Here is a 17,861-nt window from a genome sequence, read left to right on the forward strand (position 1 = left end):
GTTTATTAACTCTATGTTCTTAATGTTTTCCTTTCCCTTCACCTATAAGACTTTTCCAAGATAACCCATTTATTCATGTAATGATGCTACCCCCTCAAGTAATTTCACAGGGCAGGAAATAAGATTCAGATTATATGTTATCATATTTATTTATAAAATATAATTTCTCGAGCTTTTGGGTTCATTTTCAAACCTTAACATAAACACGATATCATTTTTACTTCTTAGACAAATTAATATCCTGAGTCTTAAGCAGTAAAGAGAATATTGGTTTATGCTCTTTCGTTTGAGATGACATTTAAAAAATATGTCAATTTTGGAAGCTTGAGTTGCTTCTGAATGATACTGATCACCTTGGAATGGTGGAAGAGTTCCTCCTTACTAACAATGTTGAGAGAAAATTACATTGTTCAGCTCTTATTTCCACAGATCGTATGGAGGAGGGCATCTGTTAGAGGTAAATCTTTTCTTTGGAAGCAGCTTTAAGTCTTTGTGTATTGATAAAGAGAAGAAAAAGCTCACAGGAACATTATCTTATCCTTTTCACAAGTGGTGTTTTAACCTCCTTTTAAAATTGTAAGCAGGGCCAGGTGTGGTGGCTCACGCCTGTAATCCCAGCAATTTGGGAGACCGAGGTGGGTGGATTGATTGAGGCCAGAAGTTTGAGACCAGCCTGGCCAACATGGCAAAAATCCGTCTCTACTAAAATTACAAAAAATTTAGCCGGGCTTGGTGGCGCGCGCCTATAGTTCCAGCTACTCGGGAGGCTGAGGCACAAGAATCGCTTGAATCTGGGAGGTGGAGGTTGCAGTGAGTCAAAATCATGCCACTGCACTCCAGCCTGGGCAACAGAGCAAGACTGTCTCAAAAAAAAAAAAAAAAAAGAGTAATCTATTAGTTAAATGCTTGGTACTATTCTTCATTTCTTAAATCTCATAGTGTTTTGACTATTTTATAATTCTTAGAATGATTGGCCTAATAGAATGCAAACTCTATTTTTGCAGGTCAATTTCCACTTTTTTGGTCAGTTTAAAATATAAAAAAAGACCTAAATTTAAAATAATCACTATATTCTAGAAAACTTATTGAGTTCATTTTTATAATTTTTTTAACATGTTTTAAATGTTAAATGATAACAGTAATTTAAAATACACTCAAAAAATTTCTCTAACGACAACATGTATTTCTATATACCAAGAGTATGATCCTACTTATCCATTTGTAGTTAAAAACATTCAAACAGTATGGAGATTTCACAAAGAACTAAAAATAGAACTACCATTCAACGCAGAAATCTCGCCACTGGGCATCTACCCAAAAGAATAGAAATCATTATATAAAAAAGATACCTGTTTATAAATTTTTTATTTTGTTATTTTTCTTTTTCAACTTTTATTTTAGAATCAAGGAATACATGCGCAGGTTTGTTACAAAGCTATATCACGTGACGCTGAGGTTTGCGGTATGACCGAACTCGTCACTCAGGTAGTGAGCATAGTACCCAATAGACAGTTTTTCAGCCCTTGCCCCTCTCCTTCTCTCCTTCCTCTAATAGCCCCCAGTGTCTATTGTTTCCATCTTTATGTCCATGTGAACCCAATGTTTTGCTCCCACTTATAAGTGAGAACATAAGGTATTTGGTTTTCTGTTCCTGCATTAATTTGCTCAGCATAATGGCCTTCAGCTGCATCCATGTTGCTGCAAAGGACGTGATTTCATTCTTCATTCTTTTTTATGGCTGCATAGTAGTCCATGGTGTATATGTACCACATTTTCTTTGTCCAGTCCACTGTTGATGGGCACCTGGGTTGATTCCATGTTTTTGCTGTTGTGAATAGCACTGCAGTGAACACGTGGGTACACGTGTCCTGTTGGTAGAACAGTTTATTTTTCTTTGGGTTTATACCCAGTAATGGGATTGCTAGGTCAAATGGCTATTCTACTCCCAGTTCCTTGAGAATTCTCCAAACTATTTTCCACAGTAGCTAGACTAATTTGCATTCCCACCAACATTGTATTAGTGTCCCCTTTTCTCTGCAGTCTCACCAACATGTTAGTTTTTGACTTAACAAAAGCCATCCAATGCAAACTTTAAGCGAGAAATGTCCATGTCAGGATTTGCCACAGAACGGAGTGTGTGCCAGATGCTATGTGGCTGGTTGTTGCTTGAGTGTTTAATCACCATGAGACCAATGCTCCTTGGCTACCCCATGGATTTCATCAATTACAGATTAGTAAAATTTACTAAAGTGAGAAATGGATGTAGCAGCTGGCAGTACACATAATTTGGAAAATATTAGGAAATATGTAAATAACTTTGTAGCATTACAATGTTTTAGCTGGTCTGCGCTTACACTTCATAAAACTTAATTTTTTGAGAGATAATTTTTCTTCCAATTAGGGAATAGCAAAGAGTATGCAACAGGCAGGTTTGGATCCTCTTCATATCTGGTGAAGTTATAGTATAAAAAAGCATACTGGCTAGGGTATCTGAACAATGGGTTCGAGGCTTTGTACCACAACTAGCTGGTTGTGGTCATTTAACCTCTCTATTTCTAGATTCCTTGTCTAGAAAACGAGAGAACTAGGTAAGAGGTTATCTGAGATGACTTAAATTCTACAACAGTTTTATTCATAAAGGAGCAAAAGATAGGCAAGAAGCACTACAATTATTTCCTTTCAAAAGGATTAAGCCTTGAAAATAAGTTTATTTCATTTACATTATCTCAGTCACATTATTGCTGCTACTGTATACATATTTTACAGAATTAAGTAAAATTACCTGGCTAGAGTTTCTTTTTCTCAAGTCAGCTTTATGCTTACTAAAAGTAAGCAAAGTGTTTCCATTTTATTTATTCTACATAAACAGTAGTGTTGCAAAGAGAAACACAACTTGGTAATGGACTTAAATAGTTCGTTAATTATTGTTGTTAGGAACTTAAAGCCATATCCCAGAGTTTTATTTTAAGTCTAGAAATGAATAGAAGCTCTATGAAGGCAGAAACCATGTCTGTCTTCTTTACCTGTACATTCACAGAGCCAAGACTAGTACTCAACACCTAGTTGCTTCTAAGTAAATATTGTTGAATATATGAATAACTACAGAGTGTTTTTGGGAAATATCTGGTTGCCAGTTGAAAGCTCTATGATTCAGGTCAATGAAATTGATTAAGCCATATTTCATATATTTTTCTGACATAATTGGCAACAGTAGGGAAAAAATTCCCTATAAGTGGGGAAAACTCTAATATTTCCCCAATAACTCTTTCTACTTTAGGATTGTCATTTTTTTTGCTATTCTAGATTAATTTACAGTTAATCATATAAATCAATAAAGTTCAATAAAAGTATATATTTTTCTTTGATGAACCATTTCCAGCGATGCTTTCAGTTGGCAAACTCTTTTCTTATTATATTAAGCATCCCCTATTGCTTAATAGCGCATAATCTTGAAAAATCTTTTGAAGAGACAAACGACTTCAGATATTTAAAGATATTGACAGATACTCTACGTTCCTTTCAGAAATGTACATTTCATTCAACTTTTCAATTAAAAATTTTAATATAAATATTTCTCTAAAGAAAAATATGGCTGGTGGATGTAGACAGGGCTTCTTTTGTAACTTCCAAGAACAAGGCATCTTGGTTTACAAGACTGTTTCTACGGGCCTCAAGACCCATAGGATTCACAATATGAGTTATGTGCTATTCATTAGACAGTATCAAGGGATGCAATACATTTTTCTGCACATTTTTTGACACATTATTTAAAATCAGAAAGAATTTTAAAAAGGCTTATCTAAAGTGCCTAGCCATATTCACCCTCAAAATGGTATAATCAAATAATGGCATTGACCTTAGAATATCTGAGTATTTGTTGACTATTAATATATATGGTACATTATATATTTTTGGTGGATGTATTGGTGATTACAAGGTGCAAGGTCTCCATATAGAATACTGACCATAAAGCACTTACTGTTGGGTGTAATGTATGTTACTGTATCGTGTTACTCTGTGTCGAGATGTCATTGGGGATGTGGAGCCAACGGTTTGGCTTATGGGAAGGTCTGGACTCATCATTTGCATCACTTGAATTTCTGGCCCTACTAAAATATTGCCGCTCATCACAGGTCCCATACAACCATCAGTCATGCTACTATTGCTCATGTCAGGCACACCAGGACTAGCCAGTACTCTCTCAGCATAGATTACATTGTTGTAATCTGCTAACTCAGCAGGTACACAAATATTCCCTTGAATATCATAGACAGGTGCCATTACTGCTTCAGTTACTACAACATTGGGTGCGAGCTGAGGATCAAAAATAATTGTAGTGGGTTGCACACCTTGATCAGCATTACCGTAAGTCTCAGTCACAATAATATCCCCATGGACCACAGGTTCAGATGCTGCCATTTCTTCTTGGAATTCAACTTCTGAGGGAGTCAATCCTGAGGATTCATTAACAAAGTAATTAGGTCCAAGCAAAGGGAGGTCAGTACTGATTGGTATACAAGCCTGGTGTGAAGGAAATGGTTCAATTTCTGTGTTTAAGCAGATCTCAGCAAGAGTCCTAAATTTTGGATCTAAAGTTTCCATGCAGCTTTCATCTAAGTCATCCACAATCCAACTGCAACAACCAATAGAGCCTACGGGAGACCCGACTCCCTCGTGGTCATAAATGAGCAGGCAGTCATTGGCTGGTCGACCTTCGTCTTCATCTGCACAAGCATATGCTTTCTAAAATTAAAAGGAAATGCGAATTAGAAATTTCTTTTTCCCTAAAATAAGGAAGAATAACAGCAATCCCTCAGAGAGACTTCTGAGTTAAGTTGTTACAGAATAAACTGAATAATGGTATCAATCACTCATTAAAATAATTGATACTATCCGTGCACATTCTGTGATAGCATTTGTAACTACCAATTTTAAGATAGAGTTTACAATGGCAACAACATCTTCAGCATTTTTTTGGTAAAGAATAATGGTGAAATTCATGTATGAACAGATGGGGAATAAAGCAGGCTAACTGAAATATGAGATAAAATTCTAGTTCTATTTTAGTTCTTCTAAAATGTGTAATAAATTATTGTTAACTATAGTAATCCTGTTGTGCTACCAAATACTAGATCTTCTTCATTCTATCTAAGAGTATTTTTGCACCTATTAACCATCCCACTTTGTTTCCCCTCCCTACTACCCTTGTCAGCCTCTAGTAACAATCATTCTACTCTCTATCTCCATGAGTTTGGTTTTTTTCTTTTAGCTTCCACAAATGAGTGAGAACATGTCAAGTTAGTCTTTCTGTGCCTGGCATATTTCACTTAACACAGTGTCCCCCAGTTCCATCCATGTTGTTGCAAAATGACACAATTTCATTTTTTATGGCTGAATAATATTCCATTGGGTATATAAATCACATTTTAAAAGTCCAATCATCTGTTGATGGACACAGGTTGATTCCATGTATTGGCTACGTGACTAGTGCTGCAATAAACATGGGGGTGCATATATTTCTTTGATATACTGATTTCCTTTCTTTTGGATATATACCCAGCAGTGCTATTGCTGGACCCCTTTTCTTAGTGAAGGTAAGTTGGTGGATAAGTCACTGGACTGAGAATAGGAGAGCTGTCTTCTAGGTCTTAATCTAGCGCGAGTTGTGGTGATGCTGTGTTCCTGAGTTTTAACTCCTTTCGTTCCCAATTCTTTTTATTTTCTCTTTTCTGTTGGAGGCTCCAGGAGAACATGAAGGATATCAAAAACAGAGGTCATAAATGCACCTTTTTTTCCCCTTGATGAGCATTTTCCTTCTTTGCTACTGCTATGGGAAACAAGGTGAGGAATCAAGGAAACAGAAGATAGAAAAATGGAAAAGGGAAGTGGAGAATGATGAGGGGTGTGGCCTTGTTCACAGTACTAAGATGCGCTATGGCAGTTGAATATGAAATCCTGTGGCAAATTAGTATTTTGTGTTTTAAGGAGAAGTGAAATATTTTTTATTCAGGTTTGGGATAGGGTTGAGAATAACAGCATATTTCAGAAGAGGCCTACTGCCATTGTGAGTATTTTACTATTATTATTATTCAGTCTCAAGACGATTTGCTGTGTGACTGTGAGGGCATTACCTCCGAGAAGTAGCTGTCCAAGAAAGCCATGTTGATGTCTGAGTCAGCATAATCCCGCAGGGTTCCCATGGTAGAGCTCCTCTTCCTTGCGGCCCCTGCGGTCCCTGCGGCCCCTGCGGCCCCTGCGGCCATGAGGCCAACGGCTGTCCCCATACCTGTGTTGAGCTCCACTCCCGATACACCTCCTTCCACCGTGCCCCCGGCTGCATAGGTGTTGGTGTAGATTTCTGAAAAGGGAGGATGTTGGTGTAACAGCGCTCGAGTTGCCTGCAGCGCGCATCTACCTAAAACGCTGCCGCCGCCGCCATCTGCGGTGCCACCACCACCGGGCAAGGCGTAGGCGCTAAAAAGCTGACAAAGAGCTATACGAGTTACATCGATACATCTCCAGGCTTGTTGACCAAATGAAAGTAAATTAATTACACAGAGGGAGTCAGTGGTGGGAAGTGGCCTTCCCACATTTGCACAGACTTCGCCCTAGACTTAAAGGTGTAGAACTTGCCAAGGGGAACTACAAGCAGGCGCCCGTTCCCGCCGTGGCTGCTGCGGGCTTGACCCACCCGAGAGCCCTCCAAAGCAAGGCCAGCGGCGTGATTGCAGAAACTGAGCTCATAGTCCTCCTTCACTCCCGAACAAGATGGAGCTGGGCTCACAGGGATGTTCAGTCACGAGTTTCTTTGCATACAAAGGGCCAAGCTTGGGATACTAAGGAACCATCAGAGAAAGCTCACGTGCACTGCAGAATTAAGCACCCTCTCTATTTGGTGCAATCATTGCCATATAGCTAAGTAGTGTGTTCAGTATTCTTAGATATTTGTGGGGCTGGTAAGATAGGAGAGTTTATGACTCTCTTTTGAGGTAAAAGCTTGTCTGAATTTAAGAAAAGTTATTCAGTGTATTATTAGAGTACATTTACTGCCTTTTCTTTAGCTCCTTTTTTTAAAAAAAAAAAAAAAAACCAGCTTGTATTATAAATAATTAGTACAGTAGCATGTACTCTGTGCCAGGCACTACTCTAACATATATTTTGTGATATATGTACATATACACACTTATATATGTGTGTGTATATATATAGACACACATACATGTATGTTATATATAAAAAAAGTCTATACAATGCATGTGTATATTATATATTACATATATAATATGTATTATTTACTCCTCACGGCAACACTTTAAAGTAGGTGCTATCATAAGCTCAATTTTAAAGATGAGGAAACTGAGGCCCAGTGAGGTTAAATGTCTTGACTAAGGACTTATTACTACAGGTTGAGCATCCCAAATCCGATAATCAAGAATCCAAAATGCTACTAAGTCTGAAACTTTTTGATCACCATGGCACAAAAAGTTTGAGCCAAACTCAAACTCACGGTCCTGTGCATTTCGGATAAAAGATATGCAACCCTTAGGCAAGTGGCAGAGCTGGGAATCAAACCCACGCATTCTGCTTCCAGAGTTTGCTCTTTTAACTGCTGTGTCATACTTCACTGTCTGTAGTTTCAGATAGAAAAAAAAAGTGGCTACTTCAAACAGGTCACATTCCCTCTAATTATACTGTCACCCAAAGAGATCGACAGACTTTTCCATAAGGTACTTTTACATGAAGTTGGTCTGGTTGAATAATTTTGAAAAATTTAAAAGGAAAAACAGATTTTGGTGTCTACTGACCAGAGGAATCCATCCGATCCTGGGTATTTGAGGCTGTCATGGGTGCACATATATTTGACACATCCTGAAAAGAAAAATAAACATTTTAAAAACAAATGCTTTATGTTAAACATTTAAAAACTGACATCTGTTCATTTTTTTGCAGCATGTAATTGTTAAGACATGCTCAATTTCCACTGAAACTCCACACTTCTCTGGAAAGTGACAGTCCACTTACCCTGTCCTCGGGATGGGCCCCTTCAATTCTCCAAGACTGCATCACTCCTTCTCCACCCTCAGGCACAGGAGCAAATCTTGTTCCCAGGCCTTCTGGCTGTCTCTGTTTGCAGCAACACAGGAGCAGCAAGAGTGGAGACACTGCCCAAGAAAGTGACAATGTCGAGTTAACACAAATTGCCCAGTTTAGGAAGTCACTGGATGAATCATTTTGGGAAGCATTTGGTGGCAGTATATTTCGAACAAAAATACAAATATATGTAAGAAAATCTCATTTTTTTCCTTTAGAGGATTGAGTATACATATCAAGTTTATAAATACAACACCACCAAATCACATAGAACTTTAGCGCTAGATGGCAAGGAGTTTGAGATCAGGTAATTGAATTTCTTTACTGACAGATTAGAAAAGTAAGGTCATCTTTAGTCTAAGACTCTTGAGCTGGTTAGGGCAGATGCACACATACATGTAAGTTAAACACATCATGAATATATATTATCAAGAGGATTGAATACAGGATTCAGCTATAGGACCTGGAGATAGGACCTATCTTCAATCCTTATTACAGTTACACTTAAAATAGAAGTCAAATGATACTCACTAAATTTAATGGAGATATTTACAATGATTTTAAGACTTTGTTTATAGACGATAATGAAAAATTAAAGCTATCAAAAATGTTTAGCTATCCAAGTGTTTCTTCTAAGAGGAAATTTCCTATTTGTTACTCTAATAATCACCTCAATTCTGTATTTTAATCCATAAATATAGACACTGCTTAAGTTTTCTAAGATTCTAGAATACACTCTGTTTAGTTCTTTGGGCCCACTCTAGTTGCTTTTCATACTTTCCTAATTCTCTAGCACGGCATGCATTTTACTAAGTGGGTTAATTAAAGATAAAGAATAGAAGGATAAATGCTTGAGGGGATGGATGCCCCATTCTCCAGGATGTGAATATTTCACATTGCATGCCTGTATTAAAGCAGCTAATGTACCCCATAAATATGTATACCTATTATGTACCCACAAAAATTAAAAATTAAAAACAGATACAAAAGAAGAGAATATCAAAGCTGCAAAATCAGCTTTAATCTTATTACAACAATTAATTTGGCAATTTTGCAAATTTTCACTATGAACAGTGAAAGGTCAAGTTATATATTTCCATAGCATTTTCTGGAAAAGGACTAAAACTAGAATTGGTAGCCCCTAGGCCATGATTCCACCTATTCTATATTTCTGTGAATTTAAATGTGAGCTGGATCATGTACCATTGCAGGCAGGAGCTCTAACAAAGGCACTATCAAATAAATGAAATGAAGTGTTTTTAGCACATACCCAATACAATTGCTGTATGTGTAATCTCATTTGGAGCTAACATCAAAAGTGTCAATTTGAGGTCCTTTGGGAACATAGGTTTGGGCTCAGATCCCTCCCACTACCATCACACTGCCCCCTCTCTCCTAAAATAGACCATGGGCTTCTCCATTGGAAACAAGTGTCCATAGGGGTATTCCTCTCCTATTCTACAATCAATCAGTTGAACAACTCTTGAGCTTTCTTTGACTGGGTCAGGAAAAAGTCTTGAAATTCTTAGTGCTAACCTTCTGGAAATGCAGCTGGCACTGGGTTTTTAACCCTGAACTGCACATTAGTCTCACCAAAGGGCTTGAACATGCTGATGCTTGTTCTCATCTTGAGTATGACCCAAGTATGAGTAATTTTGGAAGACCTTTAACTAATTCTTATGTACAACTAGGGTTGAGAACCACTAACTCAAAGCTTACCTGAAACCACTACTCAATTGCCGTAGAGTTATATTCTGGGAAAATACGTCTAATATCATTATGAGAATCACTCATGATCTTTGCATAGCTTTGAAACCTCACGGATTATTTCAAGAAAGAAATCCTCACCAAAAGTCAGCTGTTATTTTTTATGCCTTGAAATGATTACATTTTAATTAGTGCTCATCCCTGAAAACATAGCAACAATACAGTTTGATGAATTTAATTCTCTTTAATTTTAGAACCCAGCTTTTGATCCCCATGAAACCTAAATATCGCAAGGGCAACCTAAAGTGTATGAAGTATTCTTCCTCTGAGGATCTATATGTTTAAAAAAACTCTATGGGGAAAGGAGGGCCCTTTTTGGGAAATTTTTGTTTGGTGATCTTGCCACTTCTGTGACCAGTCTTAGTTTAGGCACTCACCCAGAGCCCAGAGGCTAATTCTCTGTTCTAGTCTCTTCTACTTGCTTCCTACCGCAGGGTCACCTGCGCTCATCAGCCCTCATCGACTCTTCTATGCCATTGTACTAAAGCCCAGAATGCCTGGTGTGTCATGAACATGCCTCCATGCTGGCTCCCAGCCTCCCTTTTAGCCTCTCTGCTTCCTAGGTGTGCTATGCTCTTCCATATCTTGCACTCTTTTGTTTGAGTGTGTGGTTTTTTTTTCTTTTTGTTTTTGATTACCTTTCAAATTTCCTTAGACATCATCCTCCTTTAAAAGAAATCCTCAGCAGGGTGCAGTGGCTCACGCCTGTAATCCCAGCATTTTGAGAGGCCAAGGCGGGTGGATCACGAGGTCAGGAGTTCAAGACCATCCTGGCTACCACAGTGAAACCCCGTCTCTACTAAAAATACAAAAATTAGCCAGTCGTGGTGGTGGGTGCCTGTAGTTGAGGCGAGATTGCACCGCTGCACTCCAGCCTGGGCAATAGAGCAAGATTCCATCTCAAAAATAAATAAATAAATAAAAGAAAAAGAAAAAGAAAAAGAAAAAAAAAATCCTCAGCTTTTCAGGCCCACCTCAAAATCCACTTTTCCAAAAAGATTGTCCTAACTTTTCCACGCTGACTTAATTGCTTCTGCCTCTCTACTCTTAAAGCATTTTAAGGAAATTTCCATGATGGGATTTGTTTTGTGCTTTTATGTAGTATATGTAGTGATTTGCATGTGTTTCCCATTTTTAGGACTCTCATTCACCCTAGGCTTTCTTAGTTATCATTGTGGATTAAGCACATATACTTGTCAGTACCATTGTTTATTTCTAAGGCACTCAAGAATTGCTAGAGATAACAAAAAGAAATGGCTCCATGAACCTAACCATCCCAGTAAGCCTCGTTACAGTCCTATTTTGAAGAACTATTGAAAAGAAGGATTTAATTGAGTACTTACAAAGCAGTAGCAGGATGCCCAGAACCATCATGCCGATCCCTGCTGGTCCAAGACCAACATTTGAAACTCCAGCTTGGTCTTCAGTGACAGGCCCATACGTGTCACCAGTTATGTCCTCTGTGTAGATGCCCGCGGCACCAGAGTCCAGGCACATGTGGTTGTCATCACAATCGCAGGCATATAACTGCACCATCTGTGCCAATTCACATGCTCTGTTATAGCTGTCCTTCACCAGGATTGGGATTTCGTAAAATCCTGGAGATAAAACCTGCTTAGCCGTAAGGATTGCCGAGGTAGCTGAAATGGAAGAGAGGAAACAGAAAATAAATGGAAATTCCTTGGTTGGCTGGGGGGGTGGTTAACTCTCCCTAATACCAAGCATTGACTTAAAACACTTGATTTTTCATGTTTTCTTAGTCATAAAGCACCTTGTACTTTTTTTAACATTTACTTTATTATTATTATTATTCTTGTTATTTTTGAGACAGGGTCTCATTCCTATTGCCCAAGCTGGAGTGCAGTGGCACGAACATGACTCACTGCAGCCTTGACTTCCTAGGTTTAAGTGATTCTCCCACCTCAGCCTCCTGAGAAGCTGGGACTACAGGCGTGTGGCACCATGACTAGCTAATATATATATATATATATTTAGTAGAGACAGGATTTTGCCATACTGCCCAGGGTGGTCTTGAACTCCTGGGCTCTAGCGATCCACCTGCCTTGGCCTCTTAAAGTGTTGGGATTACAAGCATGAGCCATTGTGCCTGGCCTTTTTTTCTTTTTCTTTTTCTTTTTTTTAACATTTATAACTAATTTTTAAATAAGTATTGCTTACTGCTGGATTGCTACTTCTACAATGCAGGCAAGGACCTTGTTGCATTTTTCCAGAGCAACAGTAATTGACATATAATATACATTCAATAAATATTTGCCCAATGAATAAATAATATTGAGCTGAAAGAAAATATTGGAAGTCTTCTATTTAGGATTACAGTTTACACAATACCCTCCTTAAGACTGTTTATACGTATCTTACTCAAAATTGTTGCCCTTTCATTTAAAATTGTTCAAATTCTCCTAATTCTTTGTGCTATCATTGCCTGTGAATTTTTATAAAACATATTGTCTAAAATATTGATTGGAATTTATTTATTAATACAAGGAGTGTTAAGAGATGATTAAATTTACAGCTAAACCATGAATAGTAACTGATTGATCCATAGCACACAATATTTTTTATTATGATGGTTTATTATCCTCAGTTAGCTAGATGGCAAGCCAACTATGTCCACCAAAATCTAACCTGTGCACAAGGTAAAAATGAGATAAGACAATGCCACAGCACATTAAGTGAAGTTCATTCTGTTCTAAAACACCAGCAAGCATTGAAACAGGTCTCTAGGAATATTATCTCCAGTGTGGTTATATTTTTTATTGGCAAACCTGTAATAGCTATAATATTATACTTCCATGCAGAACATTTTTTCTTATATGTATAATCATAATATCTAGGATCTGAATGAGGAAAAAAGTGGTTAGCAATTATTATTGTTTATGAATGGGCTATTGAGCTAAATTTATAGGAGATGGTGAATTCAGAGTTGATTTGATATTAATGGAATTGCTTTAACGTGATTAACTTTAAAAAATATTAAAGTGGTTTTGTTGAAAAGAGCTAAAGGTTTGATGATAAAAACAAATTGCCTAATTTCTTACTTTGACCAAGTCTTTATTGGTGGTATTTTCCCCACCTTATTTTAGGGTTTCTCCATTCTGTAAATAGAGGGGCTTTGTGGCCTCAAAGAGGTGGGAAGTATTTCCTCTCACCCTGGGCTCTGTAGTCTGATGGCCACTGACTAGCCCATGAGATTTTCCCTGTAGCCCCAAATGAATATGAGATTAGGGAGCTATCTTAGCCCAAATGGGATCCTCTCATAGCATTTTCTTTTTTATTATGCACTTAACGTTTTGGGAAAAAGAACCCAAGGTAGATAACATGTTAAGTTATCTGAAATTTATTCTTAATTTTTATCGATGTCAGCCATTCAGTTGTATGTAGTTATAGTCAAGATACATACATACACAACTTCGTGATCTGTTTTTCACTTTACTTTCTTTGGTTTATGCATTCTTTTGTATCTACATAATTTGCATAATTCTAATTTTAATGGCTATATATTAGTACATCTTAATAATATGTACTATAGTTTGTTTAATCATTCCTCTAATACTGAGCAATTCGGATTTAAATTTTTACCCTTAAAAATAAATCTGAGCTCATAGTTATTGTTAAAAACAACTTAATTGATTTTATGTGCTCCTAATTGAGTAGTAAATGTTTAAATGTATCTATGGGATATATGAGTTTCAGAGACATTTATATGATTTGTCTGAATTTATTCAGAATAGGGAATTGTGACATTCTCAATTTATGAGTTTGTTAAGGGTTTTGTTTATTTTAAACTGAATAAATATTGGTTTAATGTTTTACCTACTCAAAATGATGGGTAAACTGGTAAATCTGGTAAAACTGGTAAATCAAAATCAAAACATTTTGACTCATTTAATTTCAGTTCAAAATTTTATCAAATATCCTCTGTGTACATGAAATTTTTTTTTATTTAATGTTAATATGGCAAGAATTGTGGAAACAGAAGTAGAATATTTTATTAAGTGACTTGACACATTTTTTGGTAATTGTTTTGCTTTTGGACTTAAAGTCCAAAAAGCAAGCTTACATTTCACTTACCATTTGTTGATCTGACATCCCACATGTCAGCTGTTCCCGGTGGCTCATCAACAACACAGAAAGTAAACGGAGACCCATAAGAATGTTCATTAACAGAGATAAGGATTGATGGAGAGTCAATGCAGATGGTTCTTCTTTCAGGAAAAATGTTTGGACAATAATCATGGATATCAGGAACCTCAATACATATGGTTCCTGTAGCTGTTTTTCCAGAGCCATCTGAAAGAGTAAGTGTCATAGGTGTTGAGGTAAATGGTGTTAGGGAGAAAACTCTTTCTCATATCCCCAACTTGTAGGAAACATATACGTGACTTGGGAGGCTTGACAGGTTCCTGCCCGCTTTAGTGACCCAAAGTCACTCTTCCCTTTGTGTGCTACCTTCCAGCCGCACTGCTTCTTTTGAAAAGAAAAAGCAGGTCAGTTCTTTTGTCTCTTGTTTTGTTCTATAGCACTGCTTGTTTCCTAGGCACTGCTTCATAGAATCATTAACTATTGATAAATAAACAAATCCTGTTGCTGCTCACCAAGAGGACTTGTTCTTTAAACAAATTTCTTTTTTACTCTGGACTCTGGCACATTCTTTTCACCCTTCCTAAAATGTTTTCCACCCTCATTTCATTTTGCTAATTCTGACACATCCTAAGGCGCAAAATCAAATGTTCTTCCTCAGAGAAGGTTTACTGCTTTCTAATCTCACCCTGTTCCCATAAATTAGACCCCCAGGTCAGTTATGGACCTCCATTCAGGATGCTCACTGAGTCCTGTGTTTGTAGAAATAACCACAGTTGAAATAAATACTTGTTCGTGTTTTTCTTCTGTGCTCACTGTTTATTTTAATTGCATCTGTTACATGCTATTTCTTTCTGAAATGGCGTTTCTGAAAACAAATATAAGTCTATTAGATTTTTCCCTAATCCACTTGAAACAAGTTTTTGGATAGTATAATTTATCAGAAAGGGCCAAAGACTGAAGTCCAGGAGCTTTTTAGTCCACTTTTCTACTCTATGTTCTGTTACAGCGAATACAGAATTTTTTTTGCTTGTTTTTAACTTGAAAAGAATCTTAGCTTTCTCGCTTTTAAACTAGAACATTGTCATCTCTAGGGTACCTTACTAGGTCCTTTTCTGAGAAAGCAATAAATTCCTTTTATAGATGTTTTCTGTGTGCCTAAGTAGTAGTCACTGAGGTAACGGAATGAGAATAAACTGAGAGCCTACCTAAAGTCTATATGATTTTGTATAATATGTTTATATACCCTATTCAGCATTGGACTTGATTTCACTAGATGAAAGATGTCGATTTCACTTAGTTTCTCATTAGAAAGTCATCAGATTATTCCACAGATTGTTTTGTCGTTCTTTGATCTTTGGTAGCTCTTCTATTACCTCGTGATTGGCAACCAAAGCTCAAACTATTGCTTATAGCATTTGCTTCCCAATAAAGTTTGCTCTTTTTAGAAGTCCGTCTCTTCACCTGATGATGGTGTGTGCTGAAGCAAACTTATTCCAACCATTCAGATAGCTCTGTGCCAGTGCAGACACTCTGCTTAGGTGAATAAACAATCAGCTTTGTTTCTGGATTTCTCTTGGTACATTTTGATAGCACTTCTCTCTCTTTATTTGCTTGGAATGACTAATTATTTATTCTAGCATTTGAAGATTTTCACATACGACCAATATGCAAACATAGGGTGCAATCAACATGGTTAGAATCCATTTTCAAATTAGATCTTTCAGAATACTGATAATAAATAAGACAATGTTATTTATAAAACTGACCCAGGCATTAAAAGTTACCCACCACAGGATGAAGCCCAGGATGTACGGACGATAGTTGGTTTGGTTTTATCATGGTTTCTTTTTGAATTTTATGCTGCTTCTTTATCTTTATTCTTGTTTTGATACTGGAAAGGTCAGCTATAAACTTAAGGCAAACCTACAGTATCTATCTTACATTTGGCACGTATCTCGGACACCTATCTTTCCCCTTCCTTCATGGTTCCTGACCTTTGTCTCTTGTTTTGTTCTGTAGCTGCTGGTTTCCTAGGCACTGCTTCATAGAATCATTAACTATTGATAAATAAACAAATCCTGTTGCTGCTCACCAAGAGGACTGCTTAACAGATTTACCCATGTGAGAAGTGGTTCACTTACAAGTTAAGCCAGTGCATCTGCATTTATGACTTTTAATATGGATCTTATATTTGGAATAATCTGTGCTTTCGTGGTCCATAGCACCTTACTGTGGAAATATGTCTAATCAAGCAACACTCACACAAGCTTCTCACTGTAGTTCAGTTTTAATGGCTCTAAAATAATTGTATTCTTGGAGACATTGCCTCCCTACAAGGTGATCCCCAAATGAACTTTGTAGAGCATGTAGCCCTTACTTTAAGTAAACATTCCCAACATATCCTACAAGTGAGATTAGCCATACTCAAGAGACAAAGTCATAATCAGAAGATGAATTATATTTTAACTTTTATGCTATAAGCCATATACAACTCATTTTTGGAAGTAGATGAAATAAACTATGGCTTAAGTGTAAATTATTATTTTAATTGACTTCAATTTTTGATTTAGGGTGTTTAGGACTTTCTATAAGTCTTGCATACACCATTAAAAATGTCTGAGTCACTCAAACATCAGCATTAGAATAACATAATATTTAATATAATAGTACTAGTTTTTTAAAAATACTGAAAATAAATTTTCTTACCATCTATAGCCAGGATCTCTGCTGTGTATATCCCATTGATAATATATTTTGACTTCTTATCAAATTCTCTAGAAAGTTGTATCTCACCAGTTCTTGAATCAATTTTTAACCAGCTGCCTGCATCATGCCCTATGATATATCTGTTTTTAAATAAAAAGTTCATTATTATGCTTTTATGAAAGTTAGTACTTTTGAATTACGTAAGAGCTACAATGTGGCAAACTTAAATATTGTGTTTTTATGTTTATAGTGATGATTGCCTTGGTTTATAAAAAGTATATATATATCAATAAAAATTCAATGATAAATACATTAATATACAGGTCTGCAAGTTTTAAAATTTCATAATTCTTACTCTTCTGGCTCCTAGGATAATTGTTAATAAAATGCATGAGATTATTTCAGCTCTATTTATTAAATCATAGCAATATCAAACATCCTTTATTCATTTTCAGAAACAAATATTGCTTATTTATTTTCACATGTGGTATACTTAGGATTTTTTGTGGCTCTTCAGCCATGTTGATTTCAGAGAACCTCACTGATGGCCTGTTGGGGGCTTGTGGTATCCTCTGTTCAGTGTGTCTATCTGGATCTTGTTACAGGTGATAGATTTAAAGTGCTTGACCTCACTGGAAGAAGATCTGGTCTCTACCAGGCACAATTTCAAGTCTTCAGTTCCTTTATCTGAACTGCTTTTACCTCCACCCATCCTGGCAGACTTCACAGGTTTTTTCTGAGTCTGTCAATTTGTTAACTGATTTAATAACTAAAATTGTGAACATCAAAGTAACTTATAAGTCAGTAGACTTTGTTTACTCCAAGAATATTGGGAAGAAGAAGAGGAGACAGAGAAGGGCAAGATATAGAGAAGACCTGTGTACTTCACTGTGGTTATTTCCAGAATATTTTACACTGTTCTAATTCACATATAATCTACGTACCTAGTGCCCCAATACTATCTTTTTATTTCTCCTCTTCTGACTCTCCTTATGCCTATCAAATTTCTAAAACACTGTTTTTAGCTTCTATGATTGTGTTTTTTGTCTTAGATTAAGCAGAGGATTGAAATTAGTCTCAAAGTCATAGGTAACACAGGTTTAAGAAAACAAGCGGTGACTCAACTTTTATGGTGTCTTATTGCCTACAATATGGCTTAATCGGCCTAGGTCCAGGGTAGTACAAACTGGCCA

The 17,861-nt window shown here is 36.8% G+C and overlaps 1 protein-coding gene across 2 annotated transcripts in view; it reads right to left on the bottom strand.

Annotated features, from left to right (window-relative positions):
- Window positions 1-2,672: 2,672 nt before the first annotated feature.
- DSG4 (desmoglein 4) overlaps window positions 2,673-17,861 on the bottom strand; it is a 38,259-nt gene continuing 23,070 nt past the window's right edge. The window contains exons 10-16 of one of the 2 annotated variants that reach the window (XM_032151719.2): window positions 16,669-16,808; window positions 13,951-14,169; window positions 11,202-11,498; window positions 8,023-8,162; window positions 7,806-7,869; window positions 6,132-6,358; window positions 2,673-4,743 (exon numbers count right to left, since the gene is read on the bottom strand). In XM_032151719.2, coding sequence (XP_032007610.1) covers window positions 3,976-4,743; window positions 6,132-6,358; window positions 7,806-7,869; window positions 8,023-8,162; window positions 11,202-11,498; window positions 13,951-14,169; window positions 16,669-16,808 — 1,855 coding nt within the window. In that variant the 3' untranslated portion in view covers window positions 2,673-3,975. Of the gene's footprint in view, window positions 4,744-6,131; window positions 6,483-7,805; window positions 7,870-8,022; window positions 8,163-11,201; window positions 11,499-13,950; window positions 14,170-16,668; window positions 16,809-17,861 lie in introns of both variants that reach the window. The other variant, XM_032151718.2, reaches the window with a different exon arrangement.

Source organism: Hylobates moloch, unplaced genomic scaffold (genome assembly GCF_009828535.3).
Source record: "Hylobates moloch isolate HMO894 unplaced genomic scaffold, HMol_V3 SCAFFOLD_5, whole genome shotgun sequence".
Taxonomy (NCBI): domain Eukaryota; kingdom Metazoa; phylum Chordata; class Mammalia; order Primates; family Hylobatidae; genus Hylobates; species Hylobates moloch.